Source organism: Coregonus clupeaformis, chromosome 26 (genome assembly GCF_020615455.1).
Source record: "Coregonus clupeaformis isolate EN_2021a chromosome 26, ASM2061545v1, whole genome shotgun sequence".
Lineage (NCBI taxonomy): Eukaryota > Metazoa > Chordata > Actinopteri > Salmoniformes > Salmonidae > Coregonus > Coregonus clupeaformis.
The window spans coordinates 16856307-16876702 of NC_059217.1; the positions used below are offsets into that span (position 1 = coordinate 16856307).

Below are 20396 nucleotides of genomic sequence, written 5' to 3' on the forward strand. Positions count from 1 at the left end.
ACGCCAATATCAGAAAAGGTCCCTAATTGCGGTCTGCAATTACACCCTTCTCAAAATGTAGGGAAAATGGCGTGGCACAGCTTCAAGAAAACAGTTGCTTTCAAACTAGAGATTTCGTGGCTAATTGAGGTAGCTAAGACAGTAATTCTGTTCATAGATTATGTATGTAAGAACTACACATTCACACATCCAGCCCCCCCCCCCCAAAAAAATAAAAAATAAATACTTTCTTAGTCTTCTAATGTTAGTGAACCGCAGCTCCCAGAAAGACAGACCGAGAGAGGCTTGATGTTAGTGAATACAGCTCAACGAAAGACACACAGAGGGAGAGATTCCATCCTCTCTGCCAGCCATGACTGTACACTTCCAGTTACATAAGAGGTCTGAAGAAGAGAAGTGAGTGGAAAGCAGCAGTGAGTGGAAAGCAGCAGTAAGCCGTGTGTCTCTGTTAGAGGAGTTAGGGATGCACCCCAGAACAGGGTTTCTTAACATTTATTGGGATCGGCAAAGCTCATTGAGTTCTACAGATGTGCCCTTTATGGAAAATAATGGGAGCAGAGACCGTGCCTCTAACCCTCCCAACCCCCCCTACTATTCCACCCTCCCCCTCCACTCACCCCCCTTTACACAGTAACGTTACAGTCCCATCCTGCCAAATGATGGTTCAGTGCAGTCAGTGGGGCCCTCGGGCACAGCTCGGTGTCCCTTTGATTTATTTCCATGGACAACAAAGGAGGGCATGTTTCCGGCACGCACACACACATATACTGTACATCAGATACATACTGGATACGTGTCCACGCATGCATTACTGTAGAGTACTGTAGAATAGAATAGAGTATAATATTAGATGACTTCATTCACTGTCCATCCGAAGATGGAAATTAGCCTTTGGTATCACTTCAAAAATAACACATGATTACATCACAGCACACATCATATATTCATCCATCCAGCCATTCATCCATGATGAATCTGACATCTGTGCTATACCACTAGGCCTTTTCATACTGTACATTACATTGCATACTCTGCACACACATGTACAGGTTCTTAAACATATGCATACATACAGCCCATCCATTTCAGACACCACTGCGGTCAAGTTCAGCCAGGCTCTTCATGGGTTGACATATTTTATAGAACAACCCTCCTGTCTCGTTATACACAACACAAGCCGCACATGTTGTTGTGTTAACAAGCATGTTTATCAGAGAAGGTGTTTACAGCGTAAATGTGTTTGTTTACCACACTAATTACATGGGTAATACTTTAGTACCCACCATATACCACCATACAGTACCACCTGTTACCATCTCTCTCCTGTTGCCATCTCTTGGACCAATTGAGCATTACACTCTTCAATGAGAAGCACAGTTTCTACTTGGTTTGTGTGATATGTAATGGCCACATTCAACCACAGTCTGACACACACATGCACACTCACTCACACTCACACACACTTTTTTTATGCTGCTGCTCCTCGCTGTTTATTATCTATGTCACTTTACCCCTACCTACATGTACATATTACCTCAATTACCTCAACTAACCTGTCCCCCGCACATTGACTCGGTACCGGTATCCCCTGTATATAGCCTCTTTATTGTTATTTTATTGTATTACTTGTTTATATTTTTTTTACTTTAGTTTATTTAGTAAATATTTTGTTAACTCTTATTTTTCTTAAAACTGCGTTGTTGGTTAATAACATTTGAATTAATTGTATTTGACACACACATATACACATACACATACACACACACACACACACACACACACACGCATCTTGAGGTTTATGGCCCTGGTACCCCATCCCTATCTGTTCTGTTTGTCAGCTGGGCTTCATTCACAAAACTGTTCTGCCGGCGGCGTTTCCTCCATCCCGATTTCTATTTGGGGCGAAAACACATTGCTTTGTTCCCTCAGTTTATGTTTGTTTTTTCAAAACTGCTCTCCCTGTTTGGCTAAATGAATTCAAGCGAAGAGAAAGAAACTCTGGGAAAGATTGGGTTACACGTCTGCCAGAGACAAAAGCGGCCAGTGGGAGGGTTCATGACAGTTGGCAGTGGTTTGTAGAGAACTCGATACCATAATTTAGACCCTCCATAAACACACTGAATCAGAGACAGATTTACTCTGTGAAATATGGCTCTGGGAACAGCGGTGCTTTTCCACAAAGCAGACCTTTCCCTGTAACATGAAATACATGCTTTTATGATTATGTGCAATGTGTTTATGGTTGCTTACACAAACCTACGGAAAGTATTTAGTTGAACGTAAGAACACAGACTGTGTAGATAAACTGTCATCAATTAGAAGTAAGAGCAGCTATTGATAGTCTAGTCTGAAAGATTGTGATATAATCATCTCTATTTAGAAATAACATGTTAGAGTTAGTAGGTAAGGATATGGTGTGTGTGTGTGTGTGTGTGTGTGTGTGTGTGTGTGTGTGTGTGTGTGTGTGTGTGTGTGTGTGCGCGCACGCACGTATGTGCGGGTGTGTATGTTTGTTAGTGTGTGTGTGTTCACCTTGTACTTATATATCCTGTTTCGACCCTCAGAACTAGCAAAAGATGACCTAGCGAAAGAGTAGCTTAGTGGGATTATTTCCTGACGCTCCAGCAGAAATCAAACATTTTCCAATCAGACAGCCAGCAGTCAGCATGCAGCCGACAGCACAGCACAGCAGCAGCATGTAACTACAAATGGTTAGCTCTCTTCCGAGAGGAATATTCATTGAATCATATCTGTTGCTCCCTTTCTTTCTCTCTCTCTCTCTGTCTCTTTCTTTCTTTTTCTCTCTCACTCACCCTCCTACCTCATCTTCTCCCTATGTATTTGTCTCTGTCTCTCCCTCCCACCCTCCACCCCCCTCTCACTGATCCTGCCTCCCAGTGGAGAGTAAGGGGCGCTGGGGTGAGGTGTGTGGAGGCGGAGGCTCAGAAGGTTAAGTTGTGGACTGAGCTTCACACAGGAAGCTATTGATTGGAGCAGCAGGAGAGAGGGGTGGGGGTGGCGGTGAAAGTGTTTCAGCTCCTCTGATTCATATATTATAGATTACTATGTGTGGGTGTGATGGAGGTTGTCAGAAAGGTTGGACATGGAGGTGGGGGGGAAATATGTCTGTCTCTTTATTCACCCACTGTATTGTTACGATCTGTGATCTGTCAGGAAAAGAGAGAAGGTGAAAAGAAAGGTTACTCCTACTGCCAAAGTGATGACTGAAAATATCACCTGGATAATCGACCTAAAATGGCTTCCTAATCACTCCCAGTTGCATTGTGTCTACAGCCAAAATGACTCTGAGGGGATTCCTCAACTAGGCCAATATAGAGCCATTGATGCTCTATTTGGTTTCTTACCTCCGCTCCATTCACTGATAGAGTCACTCTCTCTCCTCTGGAAGTGCCTATTGTACTCCCGACTCTCCATTACTACAGACAGATGATGCATGGCTATGTATGGAGGGGGATGAGTGAGTGGAGGAGATGCAGAGATGGAGGAGTTCAATCAGATGTCTCTATGATTGAAGATGTGGTCTTTAACTTCTTCTTAAGTAAACTGATGTCATCCTTTTGTTCTGCAAGTGAGATTATGATGAAGGTAACATATCCCCCCTCGCCTGTCCCCCTCCTCCCATACTCCTCTCCGTTTGGCTCATAGGCCTCAGCTGGTGCAACAAGTCTTAATAGAATGGAGCTTAACTTTCTCTTTCTTCCTCTCTCTCTCCCTCTCTCTCTCTCTCTCTCTCTCTAACTCTAACCTCCCAATCCCCAATATTTTCTGCTTTAATCTTAGCGTTGATGTTGTGTGCCCTCCCCTCCCCTCCCCCCTAGACTTAGGTAATTTCCTCTCTGGCTGACTCACAGCAGTCACACCTCTGAATGGAGGGGGCGTTATGAAAGAGTGGATGGAAAGAGCGGTACAAAAAGGGTGTGGTATGTCAGATCTGTGTCCATGTTGGCCTCAGCCGCTCTCTCTCTTTTATACCCCCCTTCCACAGACACGTATTACATTTAAGTCATTTAGCAGACGCTCTTATCCAGAGCAACTTACAGGAGCAATTAGGGTTAAGTGCCTTGCTCAAGGGCACATCGTCAGCTTTTTCACCTAGTCGGCTTGGGGATTAGAACCAGCGACCTTTCGGTTACTGGCACAACGCTCTTAACCACTAAGCTACCTGCCGCCCAAGTATCTCTCACATCCACTCTTTGTCCCTTTCGTCTCTCTAATCGTGTGATAATCTTGAGAGAAACTTGTCTGTGTGTGTGTCTGTGGAAGGGGGGTGTATGTGTGTGTGTATAAAAGAGAGAGAGAGAGAGAGAGGCTGAGGCCAATTCACAGATGCACAGAGGCAGGGTCCATTCGCCCTTAACTGAGCTGGCAGAGTTCCTTTTCTGCCTCTACCCAGCAGCCCTAGCAGCAGCAGCAGAAGCCGTAGTGTTAGCCCCATCAGCTGCCTGAGTCAGGGCCCTGCTGCCCTCTCTGGGAGTATCACTCTGCACTATCGACCAAAGTTCCAGGCTAGGGGCCATCCGTCACAGTCTGCCCAGGGAAAGGCTCACATCCGGGGATCGGGTATCACAGACAGCCTGGGTCAGGAAGACCGGCGCTGGAACTTCTGATCCCGGGCCAAAGAACGCTCCATGAGTCCGGATTCGGTTCCAGTTTATTAAGTCACCCGTTCAGTAAATAGCAAGGTCTGGGATGTCTGAGTTCCACCTGGTGAGAATACGCCATCCAGTACCTAGCAGGGGGTTGATATAAAGCATGAGGTTAATGTGACGTCGACAGAGAGGTGGACTTCTCCATTAATTGATTACACCCAGTAGGTTAGTATCCAGCTAGAGAAGACGTTGTGAGACCAGGCTGCCCTGCATTAGTTACACTATTTATTACTCTCTTCCCCCCACAAAATACATGACATCAGCTGTGTGTGTTCTACTCAGAGAGACACAGTAATTCCAACAAGCCAGAGCAGCCAATAGCCTCTTTAACCTAGCGTCAGTCTCTGGTTGTATGAACTACAGCGTACAGGTACCAAGTGTTTGTGTTTTCTGGGGTTTTATAAATTCTGTTTTATTTCATGCCTCTTTCTCGCTTGGCATCATTAAGCCCAAACAACAGATGTAGAAGTACTGTGAATACCGATGGAAACGCAGCGATGCCTGTAACCAAACACTGCCTCCAGCGGCGATGGCTCCCTAAACCCTAGCGTGTGACCTGCTCTTTTCCACCACTGCTGGGTTCTGCCCCCATCTAGGCCAAGTGTGTGTGGGTGTGTGTGTGCGTGTGTGTCTGTGGAGAGCTATAGATGTAGTGTTGCAGGGGTTGTGGGCAGCAGCGTATGGGTTAGTGTTTGATTGGGTCTGTTTTTCTGGTTGTCGTTGCGAGCAGGGAAGGTGACGTGCCATAGGGGCTCTTTTTGGAGCGCAGTAGGGTTGTCAGGCAGGCTGGAAAGTGTACGTACCCCTGATGGGAGGCTGGGACAGGGAGAGAGCCCCCCTCCTCCCCCACTCACCACCATTACACTACTCCATCCTCCACTCACATACCACTGGCACCCTGCTCTGCCACCTCATCTGGGATGGATTTAACAGAGAAAAGGCTGGAGAGAGGGGGGAATGGAGAAGAGAGAGGGAGGGGGCATGAGGCTTGATGAGAGAGGGGAAGAAGTAGAAATTGACAGATGATATCCATCCCTCACCCTCTCGGTGACTTCCTCGCGTTACCACGGCAACGGAAGTCAACTGACAGATTGAGGCAGTGAAGAAGTGGTTGATCTAGCTGGTATTGTATTAATGATGGATTATATGTACGTATAGCCCGTAAGGATCTGCACATATTGCATTGCATTGGGGTTACTGATTCAGAGTGCAGGGACTATTGTTTCCAGTGTTATATGCTATTTGTTCATGCTACACTTTAAGTTAATTAGCTCAATTCAAATATTTTCTCCTGTCTGTACTGCACGCATTCAAGCATACATACTCATATGTGACCGACCGGCTCGATTCGGTCTTATGTAGCAACATTTTAAATTGTGTTTTTTACATTGGATGAAAGTAGAGACTCAGAGATAGAAAATGGTATATCATACACTACAGTTGAGGAACAATTGGAAAGTAATTCTGCTGTGAAAGTTGATAAACTTGTAACCTCACTTCTGCGAAAATGGCCCTTGAATGTTTTGGTAAACCTACTGGAGCTCTTCTTTGTCTACACCCATTCAGCATCGTTCACATCGTCTTAAGCCTTAGCTCCACCCATCTCTTTAAGGATTCACATGTGAGGCCATGTACTAAACAACCAAAGATTTCAAGACTAAAGGCTGGTTTATACCAAGTCTACCGACAGTTGTCGTAGTGACATCATGAACATTTTGTTGTCGTCCGACATCAAACTTGTCGTTGTCGTTATGAAAAAGTATAAACAAAAATATTACAGGCTTTTTGACATCAACAGCCTGGTGGTCCGAAATAGCATAACTAGTGTATTTTAACACCAATAAACCCACCTGTTTAAAAATGAATTTAGTATATGTCAATATAGCAAACCAGGCAACTAAAAGCAACTTTCTAAACAATGTTTTGGTTCATTTCTAGCTTGTTAGCTAGCTAGCTAATGTTAAGTTAGCTGACTAGCCAGTTCAAATAATGACCATATCATATAGCTGACAACGTCTTCACTTTATCTAATTTGTCTTTATTATTACAGGAAAATAAACACACAACAAGATCCTTATTTACATTATTTACAACTTAATGGTGAGCCAATTACAGAAAGTAGCTTGACTGCCCTTGACCAGCACAAAAACATCCTGTGGCGTACTGCATTAGCATCGAATAGCCCCCGCGATATGCAACTTTTCAGGGAAGTTAGGAACCAGTATACACAAGCAGTTAGGAAAGCAAAGGCTAGCTTTTTAAAACAGTAATTTGCATCCTGTAGCACTAACTTCAAAAAGTTTTGGGACACTGTAAAGTCCATGGAGAATAAGAGCACCTCCTCCCAACTGCCCACTGCACTGAGGCTAGGAAACACTATCACCACCGATAAATCTACAATAATCAAGAATTTCAACAAGCATTTTGCTACGGCTGGCCATGCTTTCCACCTGGCTACCACTACCCCGGCCACCAGCTCTGTACCCTCCGCTGCAACTTGCCCATGCCCCCCCCGCTTCTCCTTCACATAAATTCAGACAGCTGATGTTCTGAAAGAGCTGCAAAATCTGGACCCCTACTAATCATCTGGGCTAGATAATCTGGACCCTTTCTTTCTAAAATTAGCAACCCCTATTACTAGCCTGTTCAACCTCTCTTTCGTAACGTCTGAGATCCCCAGAGATTGGAAAGCTGCCGCGGTCATCCCCCTATTCAAAGGGGGTGACACTCTAGATCCAAACTGTTACAGACCTATATCCATCCTGCCCTGCCTTTCGAAGGTTTTTGAAAGCCAAGTTAACAAACAGATCACCGACCATTTCGAATCCCACCGTACCTTCTCCGCTATGCAATCTGGTTTCCGAGCTGGTCATGGGTGCACCTCAGCCACGCTCAAGGTCCTAAACGATATTATAACAATCTATAATAGACAGTACTGTGCAGCCCTCTTCATCGACCTGGCCAAGGCTTTTGACTCTGTCAACCACCGCATTCTTATTGGCAGACTAAATAGACTTGGTTTCTCAAATGACTGCCTCGCCAGGTTCACCAACTACTTCTCAGATAGAGTTCAATGTATCAAATTGGAGGGCCAGTTGTCTGGACCTATGGCAGTCTCTATGGGGGTGCCACAGGGTTCAATTCTCGGGCCGACTCTTTTCTCTGTGTATATTAACGATGTCGCTCTTGCTGCTGGTGACTCTCAGATCCACCTCTACGCAGATGACACCATTTTGTATACAGTCAAGGGCAGTCAAGCTGCTGTCACCCGCCCACCCGACTAGAATCACTACTCTCGGTGGGTCTGACCTAGAGTATGTGGACAACTACAAATACCTAGGTGTCTGGTTAGACTGTAAACTATCCTTCCAGACTCACATTAAGCATCTCCAATCCAAAGTTAAATCTAGAATCAGCTTCCTATTTCGCAACATTTACATTACATTTTACATTTTAGTCATTTAGCAGACGCTCTTATCCAGAGCGACTTACAGTTAGTGAGTGCATACATTATTTTTCATACTGGCCCCCCGTGGGAATCGAACCCACAACCCTGGTGTTGCAAACACCATGCTCTACCAACTGAGCTACATCCATACAACAAAGCCTCCTTCACTCATGCTGCCAAACATGCCCTCGTTAAACTGACTATCTTACCGATCCTTGACTTCGGCGATGTCATTTACAAAATAGCCTCCAACACTCTACTCAGCAAATTGGATGTAGTCTATCACAGTGCCATCCATTTTGTCACCAAAGCCCCATATACTACCCACCACTGTGACCTGTACGCTCTTGTTGGCTGTTCCTCACTACACATTTGTCGCCAAACCCACTGGCTCCAGGCCATCTATAAATCACTGCTAGGCAAATCCCAGCCTTATCTTAGCTCATTGGTCACCATAGCAACACCCACCCGTAGTATGCGCTCCAGCAGGTATATCTCACTGGTCATCCCCAAAGCCAACACCTCTTTTGGCTGCCATTCCTTCCAGTTCTCTGCTGCCAATGACTGGAACAAACTGCAAAAATCTCTGAAGCTGGAGTCTCTTATCTCCCTCACTAACTTTAAGCATCAGTTGTCAGAGCATCTTACCGATCACTGCAACTGTACACAGCCCATCTGAAATTAGCCCACCCAACTACCTCATCCCCATATTGTTATTTATTTTGCACCTTTGCACTATTTGCACATCATCTCTTGCACATCTATCATTCCAGTGTTAATACTAAATTGTAATTATTTTGCACTATGGCCTATTTATTGCCTTACCTCCATAACATTTGCACACACTGTATATATATTTTCTGTTGTATTTTTGACTTTATGTTTTGTTTACCCCATATGTAACTGTGTTGTTGTTTTTTATCGCACTGCTTTGCTTTATCTTGGCCAGGTCGCAGTTGTAAATGAGAATTTGTTCTCAACTGGCTTACCTGGTTAAATAAAGGTGAAATAAAAAAATAAAACATTATTAGTGTGACAAAATAAAAGCAGGGCATTCTACCGGAGAATTTTAGAACTTGGACACTGTCTCGTTGGCCTAACGTTATATCCTAATTTGACTTTTGTGCAGGTCATGTTCTTCACATTACCGTCTCTGGTAAACACATACTATATCCAATAAAATCAAAGTTTACTTGTCACATGCACAGGATACAGAAGGTGTAGTGAAATGGTTACTTGCATAGTGGAGTCTTTTGTTTAGACATGTAGCTAGCTAGCTAGCTAAACAAGGAACCATAATTCCAACTCATAACATTACTACCCTGCATGAATCTGCAGGTAGCTAACCAACCAGATTCAATGTTAGCTAGTTAGCTAACATTAGGCTATAATTAGCAATGCAAATGACTCTGAGATAGGAATAATATTACTACACAGATCATACACATAACGTTAGCTAGCGAGCCAGCCAGCTAACGTTAGTTAGCTAGCTAACAGTACACTTTAACTTGAAATGAAAACGACTTTCTGACAAAATTAGAAACGTATAATATCAGAAAATGTAACTAGCTATACTATCTTACCCATATACTTGGATGGACGCTTCTCCCTCTCTGTCACGGATGCCATGGTTGCCCTTAGTTTGAAGATGTAATCAGAAGACAGGTGTTTTATACAACAGCCTTCTGTGTGTTCTCTTTTCGACTCCCTCTGCATATCTCCTTAGCTATCATACAACAGCCTTCTGTGTGTTCTCTTTTCGACTCCCTCTGCATATCTCCTTAGCTATCATACTCTAATTCCACCGGGCATTCCACTGATTTCAAAACTCGGTCCTCCAGAAAGTGGAGAGCAACACTTTTGCAGTTCTACTACGTGATATATATTTTAAAAACTGAGTTATAAAGGATTACCTACACATACTGACCAGCTGATGTTATAGACAGAAGCGTGCTACATGGCAGACCAATCCGAACTCATCTCTCGGCATGTCCAGCCCATCTATTATCTCAGCCAATCATGGCTAGCGGGAAGGTTCCTGTCTTTTTCCGTGGCTAAACCAACTAGGCTCGTAATTTAACAATTGTATTCGTATTTACCAATATCATACAAGTTTGTTATTAAGGCACATGAAAGTTCACATGTTCCAGAAGGCATTTCTGCCAAAAATTGCATTTAGATTTTTAAAAAAGTTTTACGTTCAAATGCCTCTCCTGTGAAGTAGTGACGCGCAACATACACCTAGTTTCCTGAAACGTGTCACATATACTGTATGACATGACTTTACATTACATCACAGTAAATAGAGAGCAGGTCACCAACATGCCTCTGAAGTCAGTACGGTTGCCTTGGCATTTCTTACCCTGGATACAGCAAAATTGAACATTTTCTGCTTGATTTATTTTCCTTGTAGATAAGCTGCAAATATAGAACAGTGGCATTAATGCTTGTCAGCTCAATTTCTATACGCATAATTGTGGTCCTTGCAGTGTAAGATTGGAAAAATTGAAATAAACAGAAGCGGCGTCCCAGAAAAATTATTAGAGTATTTTACATGGTTGTTAAACATTGCTTGATGTGATTAACTGGTGTTTTTGTTAACAGTGTGAGCACAATAGCACACATGGCCTTTTCCCATTGTTAATGTATTTATAGTGTGAAAAAAGACAGTAGGCCCATGCATATTATTGCAGATATAGTCGCAGTTTGGAAAATTCCTCATCAGACTGTATAACTAATTTAATGATGAGGATTTTTGACTGAAAATTGTCTGTTATCTCAGTATCCTCTCTTCCAGTTCTGTGTGGTCCAACTTTATTTGGTTCATATTCAGGTGGTTGTGTCATTCAACTTTTAATGTTGGCCCCACAGAATTACATCTTAGAAATAATTTAATAGGATCTCTATGGTATACACCTTTCCATGGACAAACTCAACTAGCTAGTGTTACATGGCTCAGTTGGTTGAGCATGATGCTTGCAACACCAAAGGTTGTGGGTTTGATTCCTGCTGCGGCCACCCATATGTAAAATGTATGCACGCATAACTATAAGTCGCTTTGGATAAAAGTGTCTGTTAAATTAGTGTTTCCACTCACTCAGGTGAACCGAGCAGGACAGTGAAGCTATAGCCCCTCACATTAAAACTTTACTTCCTCTAAGATCATTTTCCCTCCCTCTACACCTCCCAAGCTCTTCTGTGGTTCGTTTTTGATCTCTTGTTGCACATTCAGTTTGAAAACAACATCCTAATTAAAGCACCATGGAAATGCGCAGTACGTGGCTAGGCTGTGCTTGGCGAGGGACGTCACCGTTGGAAAATGTTTATGAGCTGTGGCTGGTGTGACGTAGGAACCTTTCACTACCCAGATATTTATCTGCACGTCTTTAATCCAGTCTGATTGTAATAATGGACGGTTAGATACACCCCAATAATAAAAATCAGTGGGGTACAATTTAGAAGTTGGTACGGGAGTCTGGAAAATGTCTGGATGTGCTTTTTTCCGATTTACTAGAGCCACTAGACTATGAGCAGACGTCGGAAAGGGAAAGTACAGTGAGAGAATGGGGATGATTTCATTTCACATGCAGCTCGTTTGGTAATAAATTCAATGATTTCTTCTGAATGAGGCCTAATTGGGTTGTAATCGGTTATGGGTGTACTGTTGTTCTCTCCAGCTCTGCCGTAGCCTATCCAGTATGCTGGAATACTTTGTATTGATTGTAATGGGTGGACTGGACTGAGGTTCTCTCCTGGGGTTCTCTCCTGGCGTTCTCTCCTGGGGTTCTCTCCTGGGATTCTCTCCTGGCATTCTCTCCTGGGGTTCTCTCCTGGGGTTCTCTCCTGGCGTTCTCTCCTGGGGTTCTCTCCTGGGGTTCTCTCCTGGCGTTCTCTCCTGGGGTTCTCTCCTGCCGTTCTCTCCTAGGGTTCTCTCCTGGCGTTCTCTCCTGGGGTTCTCTCCTGGGGTTCTCTCCTGGCGTTCTCTCCTGGGGTTCTCTCCTGGCGTTCTCTCCTGGGGTTCTCTCCTGCCGTTCTCTCCTAGGGTTCTCTCCTGGCGTTCTCTCCTGGGGTTCTCTCCTGGCGTTCTCTCCTGGGTTTCTCTCCTGGGGTTCTCTCCTGGGGTCCTCTCCTGGCATTCTCTCCTGGGGTTCTCTCCTGGCGTTCTCTCCTGGGGTTCTCTCCTGGGGTTCTCTCCTGGGGTTCTCTCCTGGCGTTCTCTCCTGGGGTTCTCTCCTGGGGTTCTCTCCTGGCGTTCTCTCCTGGGGTTCTCTCCTGCCGTTCTCTCCTAGGGTTCTCTCCTGGCGTTCTCTCCTGGGGTTCTCTCCTGGCGTTCTCTCCTGGGGTTCTCTCCTGGGTTTCTCTCCTGGGGTTCTCTCCTGGGGTCCTCTCCTGGCATTCTCTCCTGGGGTTCTCTCCTGGCGTTCTCTCCTGGGGTTCTCTCCTGGGGTTCTCTCCTGGGGTTCTCTCCTGGGGTTCTCTCCTGGCGTTCTCTCCTGGGGTTCTCTACCTATTCAGTGTTTCCCAACTCCAGTCCTCTAGTACCCACAACAGTACACATTTTTACTGTAGCCCTGGACAAACACACCTTGTTCTACTTGTCAACTAATCATCAAGCCCTCGATGAGTTGAATGAGATGTGTTTGTCCAGGGGTACAACACAAATGTGTACTGTTGGGGGTACTCCAGGACTGGAATTGGGAAACACTGACCTATATGATGGAATACAGTGTTACCACTGACGATGATCATTCTCTGACCTGTTTGTGTCTCAGCTACTCAGTCACTGGCCTGGCCTAGCCATTGCAGTCTTGTTTGCTTAAGGTTTGTATGGTCTACTCTTTATACACCAGTGATTCTCTCATTGTGTGTGCATGCGTGCATACATGAATGCGTGCATGTGTGTGCATGCGTGTGTGTGTGTGTCAATCTGTTTTAGTGTCTTTAACACTCAAGTCAAATGTATGCACGCATGACTAAGTCGCTTTGGATAAAAATGTCTGCTAAATGGCATATATATATATGCCATGGCATTGTTGAATACTTGTTTCTGATTGGCTTGAAGGGCATTCAAGAGTGTGCATTATTTCCCTATAACGCACAGTATATTTTCAAGGTAGAATTCAATGGCTATAGTTCATTCTTAAATGTTCTATGTTTGAGCTGCTTTTGAAAAGAAAAAGTCAGAAATCAAAACAGTATTGGCATTGTTGAACTTGATTTTCATAATAGCAAGCTAGGACTGATGGTTTGGTTAGCTAAACTAGCAAGTCTGTTTGTTTGGTTACCACGGTAACTACTGTAGCTATCTAGTAAACTTGCTAGCTACTTCAGTGGATGTTAAACACATTTCTACTGGCAAATGTGTTCAATTATAGCCATGGTATAAAAGGGATAATCAACTCGGGGATCTATGCGGCATTCTCTGGAAAATAATGCAACTGTGGAAGGTCATGGAACACACCTTCCACATGGTTCATTATATATATATATATATATATATATATATATATATATATATATATATATATATATATATATATATATATCAGCGTTTCCGCTCACTCAGGTGAACAGAGCAGGAGAGTGGAGCTATAGCACCCCCTTTTGGTCACATAGCATATAGTCACTCCATAGTTGTCAAGTGTTGATATTCATATCTCATATGCTTCATTGGAGATATACATGCACTTACAGTGTTGTTTCAGCATTTATGGTTCCAGTTCAACTTGTTTAGGTGCTTTGCCTTTTCTGCCCGTATGTATACTGGTATGGGGTGGAGCGTTGGAGGTTCTTAGAAGCAGCTGTTGTGCCTAGCTCAGTGAGGGTTAACTTTTGGGGGATACAGAGTGGTGGGAGGGTGGGGCACTAACCATCAACTTGTCTCCTAGATCAACACAGTATGTCATTTCAAACTAGTAAGCAACCTATTTATTTCCATTACAGTTCCAGATCAAATTGAAGGCTACTGCCCAAGTGTAGTCCCATACAGTATTTGTTCCCTATCAGCTACAGTAGCAGCACACCACTTGTGCCTGTGGTCTGTCTGTGCCACTCTCCAGCCCATGTCAGATTCCTGGGATAACTTCACAGTGTTAAAAAAAGAAACTCAGATACAACTCTCTATCAACCCACCCACTCCCCCCTCCTCAATGTTGAAAAAAGAGGAGGCAGCTCTCTACTCTGGTTGTGATTGTCACTCAATTCATTCTTGATCGTGTGTTGGACATCAGTGTTGTTGTCCTACAGTTAGACAGCAACTGCTATTCTACTGAAAGATTTTGAATTATTGTTGTTTATGTTATTACGTTTTTATTTAGTGCTGCTTTAGGATGCAGGATGAATGGGGGCTCTGTTGCACCCTGTGAAAAACCTGTCACCATGTATAACAGTTTCCGCTGTTACCACACTATTTCTCAGCACCTGAAAGACCTGAAGAAGGAGAACTTCAGCCTGAAGCTGCGGATCTACTTCCTTGAGGAGAGGATCCAGCAGAAGTACGAGGACAGCAGTGACGATGTCCACAAGAGGGTGAGTCTCACTGGGGCACCGAGGGACAGGGGAGAGGGGGTAGGAACAGCGACGATGTCCACAAGAGGGTGAGTCCTACTGCGGCACGAAGGGGTGGAGGAGAGGGGTGCAGGAGGGGATAGGGGAAAGGAGTTGGGAAGGGGAAACTTTGCAGGGGGGAATGGTCATTTGTTGCAATTTTACAATTGCATTGGCTGTGTCACGGTTTCATGTGCTGCTTCTGTTATGTGTGTGTGTGACAGAGAAAGCGGGTGATAGAGTTTTGGTGTTTGGTCTATGCTGTATGCTCTAGGTTCATCATACATGAAAATGCATAGGCTATTTAACTCCAGATGATGGAGTCATGCTAGTCACATCGTTGAATGAATGAATGCATGAATGAATGAATGAATACTGTAATCATGGTTAACAGTAAAATCCCAGGCCCCAAGTATATCCTATGGTAGTTTGCAGTACATACTTTAGTTTGTAGCTGTCTTCCTGTTGATTGTTTATGCTGCAGATCCCAGCATATAATGATAACTACATCTGAAAGCAGGTCTCAGACCTGTCTCTGAGTGTTAACAGACCCTGTCAATCAAACATCCCTGTCAGTAGAGGACTGATCTGAGCTCAGATAGTAAACACAGAGCAAGGGCTAATAGAAAGAGATTAGAGTTAATATACAGTACCAGTCAAAAGTTTGGACACACCTACTCATTCAAGTGTTTTTCTTTATTTTTACTATTTTCAACATTGTAGAATAATAGTGAAGACATCAATCTATGAAATAACACATATGGAATCATGTAGTAACCAAAAAAGTGTTAAACAAATCAAAATATATTTTATATTTGACATTCTTCAAAGTAGCCACCCTTTGCCATGATGACAGCATTGCACACTCTTTGCATTCTCTCACCCAGCTTCACCTGGAATGCTTTTCCAACAGTCTTGAAAGACTTCCCACATATGCTGAGCACTTGTTGGCTGCTTTTCAATTCACTCTGCGGTCCAACTCATCCCAAACCATCTCAATTGGGTTGAGGTCGGGTGATTGTGGAGGCCAGGTAATCTGATGCAGCACTCCATCACTCTCCTTCTTGGTCAAATAGCCCTTACACAGCCTGGAGGTGTGTTGGGTCATTGTCCTGTTGAAAAACTAATGAAAGTCCCACTACGCGCAAACCAGATGGGATGGCGTATCGCTGCATAATGCTGTGGTAGCCATGATGGTTAAGTGTGCCTTGAATTCTAAATAAATCACAGACAGTGTCATCAGAAAACCACCCCCACACCATCACACTTCCTCCTCCATGCTTCACGGTGGGAACCACACATGCGGAGATCATCCGTTCACCTACTCTGAGTCTCACAAAGACACTGCGGTTGGAACCAAAAATCTCAGCCGAGGTAACTCTGGGTCTTCTTTTCCTGTGGCGGTCCTGATGAGAGCCAGTTTCATCATATATGGCGCTTGATGATTTTTGAGACTGCACTTGAAGAAACTATCTTCATATCTTATAGTAATGATGGACTGTCCTTTCTCTTTGCTTATTTGAGCTGTTCTTGCCATAATATGGACTTGGTCTTTTACCAAATAGGGCTATCTTCTGTATACCAACCCTACCCTGTCACAACACAACTGATTGGCTCAAACGCATTAAGAAGGAAAGAAATTCCCGAAATTAACTTTTAACAAGGCACACCTGTTAATTGAAATGCATTCCAGGTGACTACCTCATGAAGCTGGTTGAAAGAATGCCAAGAGTGTGCAAAGTTGTCATCAGGTCAAATGGTGGCTACTTTGAATAATCTCATATATATAAAATATTTTGATTTGTTTAACACTTTTTTGGTTACTACATGATTCCATGTGTTATTTCATAGTTTTGATGTCTTCACTAATTTCTACAATGAAGAAAACGGTAAAAATAAAGAATAACCCTGGAATGAGTAGGTGTGTCCAAACTTTTGACTGGAACTGTAATTACTGGGAAAGTGATACATAGTGTAAAAATGCAAAGTCTTACATTAGATATCCTGGGCCCAAAGTTATATTGTTCTTCATGTTGTCAAAACAGAGCTGCAACATTGGTCATTTATCCTAGAAGGCTGACTGATAGGTAATGTGGTTAATAACTCTTGAGCTGACAGCCTTGGAGCGATTTTTGCCTATTTTTGCAATGAAGAATAGACTAGTAAAGCCTTATATCCAAAAGAGCTGTAGAATACAGTGGACTGGTCCATATTTGTGTGAGACTTACTGAATTGGCACAGCACAGGCTCAAATACATCATACACATCTGTTTTCTTTTATATAAATCTTGAGTATCAGGTAAATGTTTTTATCAATTATTCAGGTGAATGAATAAGGCTTTTTACCCTTTGTATCCTTTCCTACTATTGTTTCAAACAAGTCCCGTGAATTTCACTGTAGCATTGGCCATCTCTGTCAGACACGGACAAACAATACACCAAAACTCGTAAATTTTGGTACAACTGTGTCCATATCAGACAAACAAATAATGCATATTTAATGAACATTTCTTGTTCTTGTTTACCTTTTAATGGGTCTGGGGTGATGTCAAGTCCTACAGAGACAAAATACAGGTTTTTTGATTCTCCCGATCGAGATCAAAATAATCATAACTTGCATTTCGCTCTACATAACACTACTGATGGGACGATTGATACCAGAGCTATGATGCAGTTTTCAAAGCACTACTGATCCGACACAATGTACCTATGCTCATTTCAAAGTAACATTATCACGTGATCAATGACGTCCGATGCTTCGTTTGTTGACGTGGTTTTACAAACCGTGTTTTGCAAAAAGCGACATCCCACTGATTTCGCCGTGGTTCCGGTGCTTTCTTCTGATCAAAGCTGCTTTTAAACACCGACCTCTACTGGACACAATACTTACAATGTAGTTAGGATTTTTCCTGTAGCGTCACCTGAATGGTAGCTCAGCAGGTAGAGTCGGGGTCTCAGGGACCAGAGCACAGACGACAGGGAATGGGGGCGAAGGCAGATTATGTTGAAAATCGTTTTATGTGACACCACACTTTCTGCACATTTTTGTTTAAGCAATTTGTTTTATTGAGTAAAGTATAAGCTTCTGTCTTAAGCATCCTAAATAATGCCATAGATTCAGTTTTTGACAGCAAAAAAAGGGATTCACAGCAAAAAAGGGAAGCATGATGGAAGGTGCAAACCTGCAATGGTAGCTGATTGTATGCTACGAAGACTTGCGAATAACCGCTGCACCTTGGAGAGTGGATGAATAGTGTGAAAAAACTTAGATATAAACATCAAACGCTGCTTTTCATCGCTGACCAGCAGATTTCACTCATGTGCATTGAGTTAAAAGCTCTGAGTAAATAACCGTTTTTCGGCACAATTTAGTGAAAGCCCCAAAGGCTTCAGAAAGCCTTGATTTTCCATCACTACCTAACACGCAAGTCAGTCTTCTTCTTAGATTAGAGGTGCATGCCATTACGGAAAGGGGAAAAATAACATTAATACAAAAAAATAATACTAATTATCAACTAAAATCTTCCCACTCCTTCAGTCATTCGGTAATTCAAACTTCCCTAATCAGGCTCTGGGGCCTGAGAGGTTGGTATATCTAGCCAGCTATCTAAACTTGTAGTAATCATGGTTGAAATACCGACTGGGGGGCCTCCATTGATTTTGTTGATTTTGTCATTCTCACTCAGATATCATATTAAAAACTGCAAACATCTCTCCACCCTATGGGATAATGTATAGAATTGCAGGAAAGATGAGCTGTAAGCACTAATTGCTCAGCACTACCGATTTCACTTTACCTAAAGATTTCTTCAACAAATTTTGAACGGATTCACCAAGTCAGGCATATATCTTTTTTCTGTATACCGTACTCCTACCAGATACGATGGGGGTATTATCAAGACTAGCCGCATTCTTTTCCGCACCAATTTTGCTTATTTTCCCATTCTTTTGGACATTAGTCCATTCGTCCTTGTTTCCACCACCATCAGATTTTTGTTCACCATCCGCTTCCGCCATCGTCCGCGTCCATCCACCTCCCATAGTCCTCCACTCGGGAAACCGTCATGACTCCAGAAGTCCGTCTTCTTCTTCTTCTTTGAGATTGTGTTGGCGGATCACATCCAACTTTTAAGGTGCATACACCGCCACCTACTGTACTAAAGTGTGAGGCCAGACACGGCCTACCTATATTACTCATGTTCCTCTAAGAAAGTGAAATAGAGCCCTAGACACCACTTCCCTCCCATTTCCTCCCCCCACTACACCACCCAAACCCCAACCCCATACAACCTCTCTAACCCTATCACACAATCTCTCCCTATCTACGTCATACAGTTCACAAAATATTAACACATGCTCCACCGTTTCCTCCACTAAACACTCATCACACAGTTTCATGTCTCCCCATCATCCACAATGTGACATTCTAACCTGTGTGCCCAAACCGTAGTCTACTCCACACAACTTCCTCTCTCCTACATCCCATACTCCTCACCTCTTCCTTAACTGACCGGTGCACGTGGTAACATTGCCTCCCCTTACTACTAGTATCCCACTCCCTTTGCCAAAGATCGAGCCCTTTTGCCAGGATCAAGGACTTGACTTCCCTTCCCAGCGGGACCTGAATATCTACCCCCTCTACCCTCCACACCCACATTGGCGGGAACCCAGCAAAAGCTTACCACCACTCCCATCCTCTCCAATCCCATTAACAGCTCCATCATCTCCACAAACAAGTCTCCCCTATCCGACCTGCCCGTCTTCACACTACTCCACACTGCAGCCGAATCAGAGCAGATCACCACTCTGAGTGGTTTCACCTCCTCCACCCATCTCAAACCTATAATCATGGCCATCATCTTGGCCGCATACACTGGCACATAATCAGTTAACTGCTTACATACTCTAACATTGAAATCTGGGATATAAACCCCTGCCCCCACCCTACCACTGACTGGATCCTTTGAACCATCTGTATATATCATTAAAAACAAATAAAACTGATTATCTATATATCTCTCCACACACTGTCTCACGTCCTCACCCCATTCTCTCTTACCCTCAATCATATCCACATCTACACTTGGTTTCGGAAACAGCCACGAAGGAACGTTCCCCATGGCAATTGCCGGCCCTATCTCTCTCTCCCCCAGTCCATATTCTACCACCTTCTGCCCAACTGTCCACCCGTACGCCCTCTGCTTACCCCCTCCTCGCTTCCAGCATTCCCCAGTTGCCGTGACCGCAGGATGTTCTTTGTGAACTCCCTTTCAACTTCGCCCAGCACGCTAATGCAAGTTTGTCCCGCCTTTTCCTCAGTGGCAGTTCCCCACAATCCACATGCAATGCCTCAACAGTTGTTGTCCTGAAGGCACACGCACACAATCTCAGGGCCCTTGACTGTATTCTATCCAGGCGCTGTAGTACCGCTTTGGCTGCCGATCCATATACAAAGCACCCATAATCCAAAGATGACCTGATCAATGCCTGATACGGTACATATACAACAGTGTTTGTCTATCCGACCCCCAATCATATCCTGCCACTGCCCTCATGAGGTTCAACACCTTCCTAAACTTAATTTGTCAAACCACATATCTAAATACTTAAACTCAGACACTCTACCTATATCTTGACCGTATATTTTCAGCCTAATATCTTGAACCTTCCTCCTAGAAAACACCATAAAGCAGGACTTGGCCACATACATCCTAGACCCCCATGTTAGAGAC

General features: G+C 43.7%; 1 protein-coding gene across 1 annotated transcript in view; it reads left to right on the forward strand.

Annotated features, from left to right (window-relative positions):
• Window positions 1-20396, forward strand: part of LOC121540424 (myomegalin) — a 118360-nt gene that overhangs the window by 35486 nt on the left and 62478 nt on the right. Inside the window, exon 4 of the mRNA XM_041849286.2 lies at window positions 14536-14646. Within this exon, the coding sequence (XP_041705220.2) occupies window positions 14536-14646 (111 nt within the window). The remainder of the gene's footprint in view (window positions 1-14535; window positions 14647-20396) is intronic.